General features: G+C 38.4%; 1 protein-coding gene across 1 annotated transcript; it reads left to right on the top strand.

The window, feature by feature from the left end:
- The first annotated feature begins 1,102 nt into the window (after positions 1-1,102).
- LOC107297843 (pantetheinase-like) lies at positions 1,103-15,558 on the top strand. Its single transcript, XM_015827204.1, has 7 exons — positions 1,103-1,330; positions 1,418-1,548; positions 3,943-4,135; positions 9,468-9,759; positions 10,810-11,186; positions 12,806-12,976; positions 15,376-15,558. Exons 1-7 carry the CDS (start codon positions 1,115-1,117, stop codon positions 15,535-15,537), a joined length of 1,542 nt encoding a protein of 513 aa, XP_015682690.1. The 5' UTR covers positions 1,103-1,114; the 3' UTR covers positions 15,538-15,558.
- Positions 15,559-15,818: the final 260 nt, after the last annotated feature.

Genomic DNA, 15,818 nt, shown 5'->3' with positions numbered 1-15,818 from the left:
AATTCAGCATCCCAGACATGGGTCCTCTCGTGTGACTCTCCCCCCTCCCGATTCCATTCATAGCATCAACCATCACCACAGGAAGAGATCAAAAATGCGTACTTATGTATATAGTTATCCAGTTTCTCTCTTTCTATGCAGATTGAAATTATGCCAGATTGAAATTATGGTCAACTTTGTTTCTCCCTGGAAAGAAATAGACAGAAGTCTGAGAGGTCTACTCAGCTTGTACTAGGTGCCTAATAGTATTAGGAAAGCAATGTGTTAACTGTTAGTCAAAATCGAAGGGACATTCCAATACAAGCAACTGCCCTTCCAGGCATTCAGCCAGACATAATTTTGGACAGCCTCTTATTCTTCTGGAAACAGAAAGTAAAGCAAAAAGTAGAAGTTGCAAAAGAAGGAAGGTGAGTGAAACAAGTTTTAATGTTATTGGTTGTTTGCTTGTTTTTTGTTTTATTTCCAGTTAGGATAATTGCTTTAAAAAGTATTCCATTGTAAATGTTTGTTTAGAAATGTTCCCACTTGCCCAGAAAAGAGAAAGGCAAACTGAGGCAATAGCATTAATATTGGGAGACTATACGTGACAGTAGCAGGGGTGAGTGTGGCCATTGTAACTTCAAAATCGGGCCATTCCTATAGCTTTTGGGAAGGGTCAGTCATAAATTTGGTCATTAAGCAACCATTTGTAAGTTGAGGACTGCCTGTAATCTAGAGAACCTAGATTTCAGGCTATATATTTAATACTGGAATATTTATAGAAAAATAGTACAATATTCTTTTTTTTCTTAAAGAGGAAGAAGAGTAAGAACACAATAATATGTCTGTTTGCTCAGACTGAATCCCACCATACAGATTCAAATGTTTGTTCCTTCTTTTGAGGTAATTTGAATTAGAATCAAAAAGACAGAAATATGGTTGGAAGTATAAAAAGTTCAAAGTGCATTGGGTAGTTACTGATTTCAAGGTACACTCTTTCACAGCTCAATAGCTGAAGCAATCACGCTATCCGGGATCATCTGACTAGATATGTGATCTTTGCCAACACTCTGTCTTCACTAGATCTCCCTGTTCAATCTTTTTTTTTCTCTCCCCAGTCTATAAGGACACGGCAATGGCCTCCTCTTCATCTTTACAGCATGCTTTTATTTTTATACTCCTGGGAGGCCTGAAGGCTTTAGCATTGGACAAATTCACTGCGGCAGTATACGAACATGCAGTCATACAGTCAGAAGCCACAACAAAGCTTGTTTCCCCTAAAGAGGCCTTAAAATTGATGAACCAAAATATGGATATCTTAGAAGATGCCATCCAAAAAGCAGCAAAACAGGTACTGGGTACTACTTGCTAAAATGCATTTGTGGGTAAAATGGTTGTCCTGCAAGGGAAGGAGCTTTACCTTCATTTCTTTTGACAGGGAGCACATATCATTGTGACTCCAGAAGATGGCATATATGGATTTTTCTTCACCAGAGAAGCCATTTATCCTTACCTTGAGGACATTCCAGACCCACAGGTCAACTGGATTCCATGTACTGACCCTGAAAGGTATCTTGTGCTTTGCTTTTGTGCAGCCTCAGTTTAAAGGCACTTGAACACTGAACACAGCCTTCTCTTAGGTTTGTGTTTCTGTATTACAATGTACACCCTGACAAGCTCAATGTGTATTGAAGGAAGGAATTGTAGCATGCCATTTAGGCATTCATTAGACCTCACCTGTTATCATTTGTAAATATCCTCCAGGTAAAGTGAGCTACAGTGTCCCAGGTATATTCATGACGTTGTCAAAGTATAGACCAGGATCTGGGAACGCTTGTCTTTATAGTTTTTGAGAAGCTAAAAATTTGGACAATGAGTGTGTCATAGGTCTGTCCGTCCCCCGCTCGCCCACAATTGGCTGCATCAATCCTGTTTCTATTGTGCTGGCCAACATCTGTTTGAATTTTACCGCTCTGCCTATCCCCACCTGCCCCGCCCATCGAGTACGTTCATCTTGCGGCATGCAATCATCTAACGTTGCCGCCTGACTTTTGCCCCCACTGTCATGCCTGGGTATGTCCCCCGCATGCAGTGCCGTTGTTCCAGCTCGCAATCTCTCCGCTGTGCCAGCATCATTGATTGTATTGATTCGATGTCCTCTCCTGGAGTTTGTAAGTCCGGTCTGCTCTTCCGTGCATACAATCAACGTAGTCCCTTGCCACGCCAATATGTCAGTTGGTGTACACTCATGATCTTTCGCTCTCCTGATTGAACTGTTCCAACATATTGGTGCGGCCGGGAACTATACTGATTGGATGCACAGCAGTCGCTGTCAAAAGCTAGGTTTTTAATAAAGTTTTTAGTCTTGATGATCATGTTTTTAGCAGTTTTTTATCATATAAATATTATATATACTGTATATATGAATGAATTACAAAATTACAAAAAATGGAGAATATCGGTCAGCTAAATAGACAGAGATGGATTTAATCTAAGTTGAAATAATTGTCAGCAATACAGTGAGTAATGAGCATAAGTATATCTTTATAGCAAACTTTCTCTATAGAGCTTGGGCAGTACACATAATCTCCACTTCTGTCTTTATAACCACTCAAGCAATAGGATGAAAAATGGTATCTACTTCAAGATCCCCCAAAATGTTTGCAACAGAATGCAAATTTGAACTTAAACTAGCATCTAGCCAGCCTTAGCTGACCCAGTCACTGTTCCCTTTTTCTTATGTTCCTAGAGGGGTGATGGTGTCTCAAACAGGATCATCCCAGATCTACACATACAGGAATGCTTAGCTTTTCAAGTTTAGCTAAAGATAGTTAACTGCTATCATGAAACTCAGCATGACTCCCCCAAAAAAATTTTCATTCAAAGCTTGCTCCTCCAGAGAAGAGCGCAAGCATCTTGGCAGAACCATTTCTATCTAGTTTGCTACCCATCCTCGTCTCTTGCAGAGACCTTAAGAAACCAAGCATTTTTGTCAGTATTTTGCCCTCACTTAGCAACTAGGTATTGTCATTTTTTTTCATCCCAGCTCAATTTCAATGCCTTGGTCAAAATCACATTTTGGCACAAGAAAAGGCAGTATTTCACAACCCAAGAGACATAATTTGGCAAAAAAGGAAGTGTGAAGCACAGAATCACATTTAACAGAGAAAAGTGAAAGAAAACTAGGGGGAAAAGATCTCTTTAAAGCCAGACATTCTTTTTAATGAAATGAAATTATTTTTAATTACCAAGTATTTATTATAGCCATTTCTTATAAAAGCCACCAATTACTTATGAAATGCATAGAACACATTTGCAAGGTTTATCTTTTTTATTAAGAAAAGTCAGGGAGTCTAGATTTAAGCAATTTGTTGGCCTAGTAGTGCTATTCATGCTCTCATAATCAACACAAAGATTCCCTTTCCAGTCTTTATGAGAGAGAGAGGGGGGGGGGGAGAGAGAGAGAGAGAGAGAGAGAGAGAGAGAGAGAGAGAGAGAGAGAGAGAGAGAGAGAGAGAGAGAGAGGGAGGGAGGGAGAGGGAGAGGGAGAGGGAGAGAGAGAGAGAGAGATTTATAAACAACCTACTAAATTATATTATTACTAATTCAAGGTATGTTTCAGTAGGGAACCAGTGCCAGAAGGATTCATTTCATCTTTTCCCCAGGGAAGTGGTGTTCCACTGATTGAAAGCGCCTAATTGCTTCTAGCATCTTTTCCTCTTCAGTGAAAAAAAGAAAAAACATAGAAATATAGCTTGAAGAGTTTACAGCATCTAAAGCTCACCTATTCCAACCTCCATGGCTCTTTTTCTTCTTTTTTTTTGTATTTTAAAAAGAAATAGCCTTGCTTCTGATTTATTGCCTGTTTTAGTGTCTTTTTCTGTATTTTGTCCTCCAACATGGAGGTAAACTCCCAAAGGTCAGTTGCACTAATCCTTCAGTTCTGTGATTCTTCATATTTAGATTTGGACCGGCTCCAGTCCAAAAAAGGCTAAGCTGTCTGGCCAGGAACAATTCGATCTATGTGGTTGCCAACATGGGTGATAAGAAGGAATGCAGTAATGAGGACTCAAAATGCCCTGGCGATGGCCACTATCAGTACAACACAAATGTTGTCTTTGATTCAGAGGGAAAGCTGGTAGCACGGTACCACAAGGTAAGGGTAGAAATTTCACAGTTTATTTTTTAAGAAATTGTTATTTCTCTATAAACCCCACAAAACACAAGCACATCCCCCTGTATGAGTTAATTTTATTTTAAACATCAAAGGCTGAATATGTCCACTAGAGCATATTCCAACTCTGAGATTTCAGAGGGATAACTGAATTACATGTAGCAAAAGTGATTTAGCATAACAGAAATATTGGGTGGAAGAATGCTTTGGGCATCCGATATAATGTAGTCCTAATTTGGCAGATTTATTTATTTCCCCTTCCTTCCTTCCTTCCTTCCTTCCTTCCTTCCTTCCTTCCTTCCTTCCTTCCTTCCTTCCTTCCTTCCTTCACTTCCTCCTTCCTTCCTCCCTCCCTCCCTTCCTGCCTCCCTCCCTCTCTGCCTGCCTCCCTTCCTTCTTTCCTTCCTGTCTTCCTTCCTTCCTCCCTCCCTCCCTCCCTTCCTTCCTTTCTTCCTCCCTTCCTCCCTCCCTGCCTGCCTCCCTTCCTCCCTTCCCTCCCTTACTTCTTTCCTTCCTGTCTTTCTTCCTTCCTCCCTCCCTCCCTGCCTGCCTCCTGCCTGCCTGCCTGCCTGCCTGCCTGCCTATTACTTTCATTCCATCCTTTTTGGTTTCTTTTTTTATTACAGAAATATAATGAAGATAAAAAATAATACAAAAGTAAAAATACAAGATAAAAATGATAAAAATAAGCTTTAAGAGGGTAAAAATCAAAATAAGTAGTATTAATTACCTCAGCTTTTAATCTATTATTAAATGTGGAAACAATATTGCTTTGTTGTCTCATTTTTACAATATAAAGGAAGGTTTTCCAAAATCAATTAAGAACAGTGGTGGGATTCAAATATGTGAACAACCGGTTCTCTGTGTGGATGCCATTTCCAGAAGTCCATTCTGGGTCTGGGCAACAAAAAATTAGCTACCGGTTCTGCCAAACTGGTGCGAACTGGCTGAATCCCACCACTGATTAAGAACCACATGTCTTGAATCCATTCTTTGGCACCCTGAAGCATTTTCTTTCCACTTAACTAGAACGATTATTTAGCTGAAACCTAGTCTTGATAGAGCCAGAGTTCAACTTCTACATAATATCAACTTCTATAGTTTTGGAATGCAATCCAATATCAAATTTACATATTAAATAATTATGTTTTCTCCCAATGATGTTTGTTTATTCAGGTCAGAAAAATCACAATTAAAATAAAGCATACTATATAACATAAAATTTAAAATACAGGTAGTCCTTGAGTTATGACCACAGTTGAGCCCAAAATTTATGTTGCTAAGTGAAACATTTGTTAAGTGAATTTGCCCCAATTTATTGTTAAGTGAATGTTTGCATTTGTTAAGTTAGTAACACAGTCGTTAAGTGAACCTGGATTCCCCATTGACTTTGCTTGTCACAAGGCCACAGAAGGTGACCAATGACCCTGGGACCCTGAAACCATCATAAATATGAACCGGTTGCCAGGCACCTCAATTTTGATCATGTGAACATAAGGAGGCTGCAACAGTTGTGAGAAAAACAGTCATGAGTTACTTTTTTCCGAGCTGTTGTAACTTTGAATGGTCACTAAATGACTGTTTAGTGTCGAGGTCACTAAATGTCCGATGTACGTTGAGGACTAAAATACAAGATTAAAATATGTACACATTAAACAAATTAAACAGATGTTGCCCAGAAACTAGCCACATTAATTGAGTTGCCATGAAGTACTCAAGTGTACATTGACTGGGACACAAAGGGCAGGTAGTCATATTTGTTGTTGTCTGCATGTCACCATAATCTCACAGAACAGAAGCCACCATATATCCCCATTTGTTTAGAGTTTCTCTAGATTTTGTTGTACTCAATGATATCACATATATAATCAAAATTATTTCAATGTTGAAACCAAAAATGAGCCCTAAAGGAAATACTTAAAATAGATAATAGCAAAGATTTGTTTTCCTTTTTTTCATGTGTGTGTGTGTGTGTGTGTGTGTGTGTATCCCAGTTGCAATGTATGGCTGTGAAAGTTGGACCATAAGAAAGGCTGAGCACAAAAGAATTGAGGCCTTTGAACTATGGTGCTGGAGAAGACTCCTGCGAGTCCCCTGGACTGCAAGGCGATCAAACCTGTCAGTCCTAGAGGAGATCAACCCTGACTGCTCTTTAGAAGGCCAGATCCTGAAGTTGAAACTCAAATACTCTGGCCACCTAATGAGAAGGAAGGACTCACTGGAGAAGAGCCTAATGCTGGGAAAGATTGAGGGCAATAGAAGAAGGGGACGACACAATAAAAATGTTATTAATACTTCAGGTGTCTCTCCATTCCCTTTTTCCTTAACATAGTCAGTAATCATTTATTAATATCATTTCTTCTTTTTTCAAAAATCCCTCTTATTCTTCTTTCATTACCAAATAACTATCCTTTCTAACAACATAAATATTATTCCAAAAAATACATTTCTACTCTATTTTTTAAATCTATACTCTATCAATCAATCAATATCTATATCAAACTCCTTTAACCCCCACCCAGAATTGCTATATCCACAACAAACATGTTAATACACAAACAAACATCTTCTTACTAAGTTCAATTATTTAACTAATCTTTATTCAATCTAACGTCTTATTCACCTATCTTAAACCATAAATCAATCTGTATCTAGAAAGCCTTTTAAACCCATTATGTAGAGTTTTGGATCACACTCTTAAATCTTATTCTAGCTTTCTTTTTATGCCAAGTAGGTTTCCATAACAAAGCCTCAATATCAACAAATAAGTCTCTCATTGTGCCTTGTAGTATCATTTGGGTCAAAAAAGAGCGTCCCCTCCTCTGTTTTGGAGACCTGACTCCTTTGTAGATAGCCCCTTGTTGTTTTACAGATTCAAGTCTCGACATTTGGATCTGTTGAGTAGAACACTCAATTGTATCCCATTTTGTAGTTAGTAGTTGATTATCCAAGTTATCCTGATTCTCAATTAGTTGTATTTGTACATCCATTTCTGTTGGTTTTAAGATTGTGAGTGATTTAATTACAGTCGTTTTTTGTTCATCAGAAATCTCATTAGGTTGTGTATAAAATGAAGTAGAATCTTCTTTAATGTTGATTGGTTCCGCTTCTGTTGTTTCTTGGTCTGTAGAATGTTCAGATAGAATCTAGAGGTCAGTTTGTAGGTTCAAAGTAAAATTTCTGTTTTTTATTTCTGTAGTACTCTCTTTTATTTGTAAACGTATTTGCTCAGTGGCTTCATGATTTTTTTCCAATATAAGTTTACAGTTGAGTTGTGAATAGGGTTTCTCCATTTTGATAGTGATTAGAAACAGTCCTGTTATCTTTTAGTGGAGGCTGTATTCAAAAAACATTTAACCAGTGTCCACCCCCACAAATACAGCTGTTGAATTTCTTTGTCTTTTCCCTTTTATGATGATCTGAAAGTCAAGCCAGTCTCAACATCAAACAGGGAAAAAAATTTAACTTTCTCCACAAGGTGTCCCCAGTAGACTGTAAAATCTCTTCCCAAACACCAAAATATCGTTAACAAAATCAGAAAAGGAAGAAAAAAAGAAAATATATATATAGTTTTCACATGTAGACTAAATCCCGTAATAAGTTCAATAATAGAAATTTTTTCAAGACCCAAAAGTAGATGGAAAAGTAAAGAATACAATTAAAGTTAATTTTCAGTCCACTTAAGCTTCTTTTCCCACACTCACAAACGCCGCTTTCTTAAAACAGGGAAATAGTTCCAAAAATGCTTTTTAATGGAAGCAAAAAAGAAAAGAGGACTAAGAGAGGGAAAAAAAATCTCACCCGGATCAACCACGGTGGTTCTTGCACTTAGATGTTCTTCTGACTTCTGGTTACAGCAGCAAAGTGATCGGCCATTTTACTGGCCGATCTTTCCTCCATCGGCCCTAAGAAGCATTCTCGGACCGCAGAAGGAGCTGCCGCCCTTCCACAGTCAACGAGGGCCTCCTCAACAGTAGTCGCCCCTCCAGGGTGACTTTTTGACCCGATTAAGGGTCTACCGACAGAGAGCAAGCAGACGGCGAAGAGACCAATCTCGTCGCAGGGCTGCAGACGCCGCGATCCGAAACCGGAAGTCCGGTTAATGCTAATTGAAAATAGTAAAGCTTAATACAGGATTTGGATTCATATAGATGAAATGTTATCGATGATTGTTTTGATTGATTTAACTGTATTGAAATACATTAATTTGAATATAATATACTATTTGAGGGAATAGAGACGGAGTTTTTAATGATCTAATTTGAATTACAAATGTATGATTTTGCTCTTGGATAATTGATTACCTTGTCATCACGTTGTTTCCTAAGCACTTGTTTGTAAAAAGAAAAAACCAATAAAACTTGTTTTAAAAAAAAAGAAGAAGAAGGGGACGACAGAGAATGAGGTGGCTGGATGGAGTCACTGAAGCAGCGGGCATGAGCTTAAATGGACTCCAGAAGATGGTAGAAGACAGGAAGGCCTGGAGGAACGTTGTCCATGGGTTCACGATGGGTCAGACATGACTTCGCAACTAACAACAAATATATAAATATAATAATTTTATATAAAATTATTAGTTTTTTACAATAAGAATCTTTAGTATTTAACAAGCAACACATTGTCTGGGTTTATATATTAACATTAATAATAATACAGTTTCCATTCCTACCCTTTGTTATGTTTTTCTAACCATTTATAAAAAATTTCCCATGTTTGGAAATATTCTGAATCTTGTTTCCCTTTCATTTTCAATGTAAGCCTATCCATTTCTGCACCATCCAAGATTTTCTTAATTATATCTTCTTCAGATGGTATTTCTTCGTTTTTCCAATATTGACCAAATGTAATTCTCGCTGCTGTTAATATATGAAATATTAAATATACACATTTTTATCATAATTTTCTGAAATTATACCTAAAATAAATAATTCCAGTTTATAGTCTACATCAGCACTTACTGAGTGGGAAGATCTTCTTCATGTAACTGAGACACACTTACAGTGGTCTCCTGTATTTTCATGCAGCTTGCTTCTGGATACGATGGAAAACAAATCTCTTCATGTCTCAGTTACATGAAGAAGATCTTCCCACTTAATGGCTGCTGATGCTACAGTATTGATAGGCCCAGAGGTTCCAGGAAAACAGGTCAATCAGAATTTTAAAAAGTTTTGGATTTCCCCCCACCCCTCTTATTTTAAAATCTGTTACACTTTCACTTTCACTTAAAATGACTTGCAGATGTCAGTGTTATGCTGGTCATATGTTTACTGAAAAACATCTCACTTGTTTCCTAAATCTGTTATCTTTTTAACAGTTTAACCTGTTTAGGCTAGAGCGTCAATTTGATTCCCCTAAAGAGCCTGATCTTGTAACCTTCGATACCAACTTTGGAAAATTTGGCCTCTTCACTTGCTTTGACATTCTCTTCCACGATCCCGCTGTGGCCCTCGTAAGCCAGCTCTTGGTGGACACCATCCTTTTCCCTACAGCCTGGATGAACGTCCTCCCACATTTAACTGCTATCGAAATCCATTCAGCTTGGGCCATGGGCATGCGTGTCAATGTTCTGGCAGCCAATGCTCACAATACTACCTTGAGAATGACAGGTAACATACTGGTTGAGATAAAAGGATTGATTGGTATTTGTTTCTGTTCACCAGACAGTAGAGAACCTCCAGCTGATTGGAAATTCTCTTCCTTGAGAAATCCCATAATGCACACTTGCCAAAATTAAGATATCCTGGGGTGGTCCCTGCAGACAGAAATTCAGAGGGGAGGGGAGGCATTGCCATCACTGTAGTATACAGAGTACAGTATTATTCTTTCTTTATTGTGCTTCTACAAATAATCTCTGATTAGGTGTATAAACAGTAATGGCCTATGAATGAAGGTGAATATACAGTAGTGTCCCAGGGTAATGTTGCAGGATCCAATCTGGGTCAGTCACCGGAACCAGCGATTTTGTCTTCTGAGCTTTTGGACTCTTGTACTGAAGCCCATCTTCAGGGAACCTCTCTCTAGCAGAGTGTGCACTTTGTGTGGTATTTATGTGGTACAAGTACTTAGGAGGCAAAGGCTTGGCAGTAGAAGCAATCAACAGCCAATGACTTAATAGCTAGTCATCAACACCCCAATCAACATCAAAAAAGTCACATGCAGCAGGCACCATATAAATATCACACACAGAACGGCCCAAAGCACCCACTCTGCTAGAGCGAAGTTTCCTGAAGAGGAGCTCCAGTACGAATCCGAAAGCTCGGAAGACAAAACGGATGCTCCCGGTGACTGACCCAGATTAGATCCTGCAGTAATAGCCAAGCTTTGCTTGATTTCTTTGCATTGCTGAACATAAATACCACTTTTTTTAAAAAAAATGTGAGAGCCTGGAACTCTACTGGTTCCTTAAGCAGAATGTAGTCTCTTCCTATTCTATTCTTGCTCATCAAAGAAAAAGAAAAAAAGGAAAAGAGAAAGCTTTTGGGTGGCTTGGGTATATGAATACATTTCTTGGTCTTTTTTCAGAATTATATGTGTGTATTTTTGGGGGAGGATGTTTTCTTAAATATGTTTGGGGGTAGGTTAGAAGAAATAATGTATACTGTATGTCTTGCAAAGACAGGATGAGAAAAATGGCCTTTATTCTTGTCATTTTTTAGGCAGTGGTATCTACACACCATCCGGATCCCAAGCATATCATTATGATGATAAATTGATGAATGGACACCTTTTGGTTGCAGAAATTTATTCCCATCCTTCTCATTTTCCCACCCCTCTTCCTACTGTTAACTGGAGCTTGTATGCAACAACTATTGACCACTTTCATGAGTACCCTACTTTCACTGAATTTCTTTTCCATGATCCATTCACCTTTTCTAAGCTTACAAAACAAGCTGACAATATTACAGTGTGCCAGAACAGTCTCTGCTGCCATTTAAGCTACAGGATGAGGGAAGAACCTGTACTAGAAGATGAACTTTACGTGCTAGGGGCATTCGATGATTTGCATGTGGCTGAAGAACAATGTTACTTACAGGTACTCTTTTATTTATGGGGGGAAATGCAAGAGGGAAAGAGGAAAGACTAGATGCCCACTAAATTTGCAGGCTGATGTCTAGATATACTTCAGCACTTTTATTCTCATTATCTCGTTTGGAAGTTTAAGTATACTTTTCTAGTTTAAATATTTGATCCAATCGATCACTTTGTGGCTGCATCGTACACATGATGAAATTAAAGTCTCTATGAGCAAGAAGAAAAGAAAGTCCTAAATTTCTTATTCTTAGGAGGATGGATGGTAACGTTCCATCACACAGAGTTCTGGAAACTTTATTATCATGTCCTGTAGGAAGCTGACATTGGCTGCCATAACAATAGGATATTTGGTTTCATCCTTTAATTATCTGGATTCTAATTAATGAGTCTTATATTCATTGATACTTTTTGTGGCTGCCAAAATGGCAATCATGCAAGAATACATTGCAAGGATATGTTTGGATAACAGTCACTGGAAGGATTGATATGGAATCAATAAGCTGTGAATATTTGGATAAAGGACCCTCCCAATGCTATGAGCATTTGTTTTGCACAAAATGCTGGCCCACCTGTACACTACACCTGATGGCTCCCTGGAGCCTGCCAAATGTATAGAATCAGAAGTTGTGTTTGAAATGATAGGTTATTTCTGTCAGGCTGAGGTCCAATGCCAAATTATTTTTGAAGCAATCTTTTACTTGCAACGGCATTGCTCAGGCAGTTGAATCCCTGAGGCTGAGCAGCACTCAACGTATCATTCTGCTTGGCATATTTTTTCTTGGCTTGGCTTGTTTTAGAGCAGTGTTTTCAAATTGGCAATTTAAGATGCTGGCTGGGGAATTCTGGGAGTCAAAGTCCACACAGCTTAATCAAGTTTGAAAAACACTTGGAGAGAGAGAGAGAGAGAGAGAGAGAGAGAGAGAGAGAGAGAGAGAGAGAGAGTGGAATGTACATATCCAGCAAACCACAGGTAGTCCTCAACTTACAAACGTTCATTTAGTGACCTTTTCTAAGTTACAACGGCACTGAAAAAAGTGACCTACGACCAATTTTCGTACTTACAACCTTTGTAGCATCCCCGTGTGATCAAAATTCAGACATTTGGCAATTGGTTCATACTTATGGCCATTGCTGTGATCCCGTTTTGCAACCTTTTGATGAGCAAAGTCAATGGGGAAATCAGATTCATTTAACAACCGGGTTGCTAACTTATCAACCACAGTGATTCACTTAACAACTGTAGCAAGAAAGGTCATAAAATGGGGCAAACCCCAATTAACACATATCTCACTTAGCAACAGATATTTTAGGTTCAGTTGTGGTCGTAAGTCGAGAACAATCTTGATATACTGAGATGTATATAGCTGCAAGTCCTTGGTCGCCATGACACCAGGAATTCCTCTCATGCCAAGCTGAACTTGTGCCTTCATCTGCTAATTCTCTGTCAACAATCATTTGCGCCTCTCCCCCAGCCACCAACATTCACATGAGTATGTTCCACAGAAGTTCCTTCCTATGGAGGAAATTAAGACAACTGGTTTGCGGTTCCTTTTCTGATAGTAACAACCTAGTTCCTCTATAACGAGTACTTCTCCAAGTATTGTTTTCTTCTCCTTCCAGATCTGCACATTGCTGAAGTGTGAAGGTACACACATTCAGACCTGTGGCAAGGCAGCCACTACTGCAGACTCCATATTTGAATTCTATTCTCTCAGTGGCACATTTAGCACAAACTACGTCTTCCCAGAGGTTTTACTCAGTGGGATTCGTTTGGCCCCTGGAGAGTTTCGGGTAAGGTGTTTTTTTAAAAAAATTATAATTTTATTAAATTTATCAAAGTATAACATACAAATGAAAATGAAAGTAGTGGGGAAAACGGGGGGAAGGGAAAAGAGGAAAAGAAAAAGTGTAGGATAAAGGGGAAAAAGAAGAAGCATTGGCTTCCGACTATTTTTAGCTTAGTAAAATAACATAATAACATGACAGCCTCAACCTCTTACTTTTACATACTTAATATTTCTATAACAACAAACTTAACTAATCAGCAAAACCGAAAGCCAAAGTTTCATTTTTCCCCCCATCTCAAAAACAACATCCAGAAGCGAAATGTCTATGGAGATTCTCAGTCATCCAAGTCATGGTTGTCCCAAAGGTGCTTTTTCAGGACTTTCTTGCTTTTCTTTGCAAGGAATATAAATCCTTCCATTCCCCACCATCCGGTCACAGCTGAAGAAGCTTCTTGGATGAGAAGTGAAATGTCTTCAAAGAAAGTCCAGTTGCCTCCTGAAAAAGGACCTTTGGGACATCCAGAAGCATTTCCCAATGAGAAACAAATTTGAATGTATTCTTTTCTTTAATTAGAGCAGTTAATTTTGCTATCTCTGGTAGTTCCATTAGTTTTCCTGCTATTTGTCACTATTCTGGGAATGAATGTATCTTTCCGTTTTTGTGCATAAAACATTCTTACTGCTGTTAAGAAACAAGGCTCCATATTTTTTTAAAGTTGTTTTGTCCATTAAACCTAAAATAAAAGTTCCTGATTTATTTTTTATATTCACTTTAAGAATCTTAAAATATGAATCATACCCCAGTATTTCTTCGCTTTTTCACAAGTCCACCAAAGGTGGTAGGTAAGATGGTCTTTCCCATCTTAAGTATACAAATATTGTCAAGGTGATGTGACCCAAACTGGTCTTGAACAGAAGCAGTGCAGAAACAAATTCCTTAATAAGGTTCAGAAGGAAAATGTGTCTTGGTCACTTCTTGGAAGCCAAAATTGAATTTTGAGAAAAATATGATTTCTCACCATGGTGTCTTTTACTTGACTGCCTTGTTTGATCTATGACTTTGTGTGGAGACCACACATTGTTAAATGTGTCACATTTGTATAGAGCAGAGATTGATCTACATCGTATTTATATTTTGCCATTATCTAAGGTTGTAATTAAACCAAAGTAAGCCAAAGAAAATCCCGTATACATAAAGAATAATACTGGATTGTTTATATCAGAAGGAGGAAACTGTGTTCCTCCTATTTAGCTTCTTCAGGAAGCAAAGGGCATTGGGGGAGGGAGTGTTGAAGGAAGGGAAAACACCATCCATCCAGAGTCTTTTCTCTATTAAAAGTGGGAAGGACAGAAAAAATGATGTTTTCTATGCAGCAGAAAATAGGTATCAATTATTTTCTTTTTGTATGAAGTAAAGCTGTCCATGCAGGTAATAGTTATACAGTATTACGTAACTTGTTATACAGGTAGTCCTTGATTTACAATCGGTCACTTAGCAATCGTTCAAAGTTAAGACTGATCTCCCCAGGGCTACTTTTGACCCAGATTCAAAGTTCCAATGGCTGGGGGCCCTCCATAATCACATAATCACATTTTGGGCATTTAGCAACCACACTGCTTTTACAGTCTCTACCATGTCCCATAGTCACATGATTATCATGATGTATGAAGGGTTGTTTTTTTTTGCTACCAATCGGTATTCCGGTTTCCAGCAAAACCCACCCATTGTGGACAATGGGTTCCCTTAACAAATGTGGAGATTGCTTAATGTCCATGGTGATTCATTTAATGACTGCTGCAAAAAGGTCATAAAATTGGGCCTGGTCGCATTCCGGGAACAATTATAGTTGTAAGTTGCGGACTACCAGCATCTGTATAGTGTAATCTATAATTTTAGATTATGCCATATATAATATGGAAGGATGCCTATTTCTATTTGTATTAAACATATTGCATGGCTTCAAAAGCTGCCTGAATGTCATCAAAATAAGAGCCATCAGATGATGTTCCTACAGAGCTAAAATCCTGTTGCTAACTTTGGCTTCTCCACATTTATTGAATTCAGAGGTGGGAAACCTATAGACCTATAGATGTTGCTTAATTAAATCTCCCAGCAGCCCTAACCCACATGTCCACTGATGGGGGGGTCCTATGATTATTTCTCCACCTTGATCCAAATTCAGTATTATCTACATTGACTAGCTGTGGCTCTGATAGTTAGGAGTCTTTCCCAGCCTTATCCAAATATGTGGGTAGTCACTCTGGGATCTTCTCTGTACTATGTTATAAGAACTACATCTCCTCTTAATCCCCTACTTTAAAAATGCCTTGACTCAGCTAATAGGAGAAAACTATACCTTATTTAACTAATTGTATTACTGAAATTCTTTCATTCATTCCTAGGTTTTGAGAGATGGACGACTCATCAGTCAGAACGATATTTCTCAGGCCCTTTTAACTGTAACACTTTTGGGAAGATGGTATGAACAGGATTCTTCACATCAATCCTGGTACATTCACAATAAACCCACAGTACCCAATAAGGTTGAATCCACAACTCAATAAATCAGTTGCTTGATACTTTTACTGTTTCAGTTGTCATTTATAATAGCGTGATGGATAACTCAACTGAGTGGCTATGCATTGGTGATGAATATCCTGATGCTATGTTTAATGTTGACAAATCCCAAGGAATACAATCTCTTGAGCTTTGTCCTAATAAACATGCAACAATGTAATAGTAATTCTTTGTACAAGGTTCCTGGAAGAAAAACAGCTTGATATATATGGATCATCTCAGGTAGAACTGCCTACCATTGATTAGGGCAGATATTTGAAGCCACTTT

The sequence above is a fragment of the Protobothrops mucrosquamatus genome, unplaced genomic scaffold (genome assembly GCF_001527695.2).
Source record: "Protobothrops mucrosquamatus isolate PMUCROS unplaced genomic scaffold, P.Mucros_1.0 scaffold3561, whole genome shotgun sequence".
Lineage (NCBI taxonomy): Eukaryota > Metazoa > Chordata > Lepidosauria > Squamata > Viperidae > Protobothrops > Protobothrops mucrosquamatus.
Note: the sequence above shows the minus strand (reverse complement) of the source record. Positions and strands in the feature narration are given on the sequence as shown.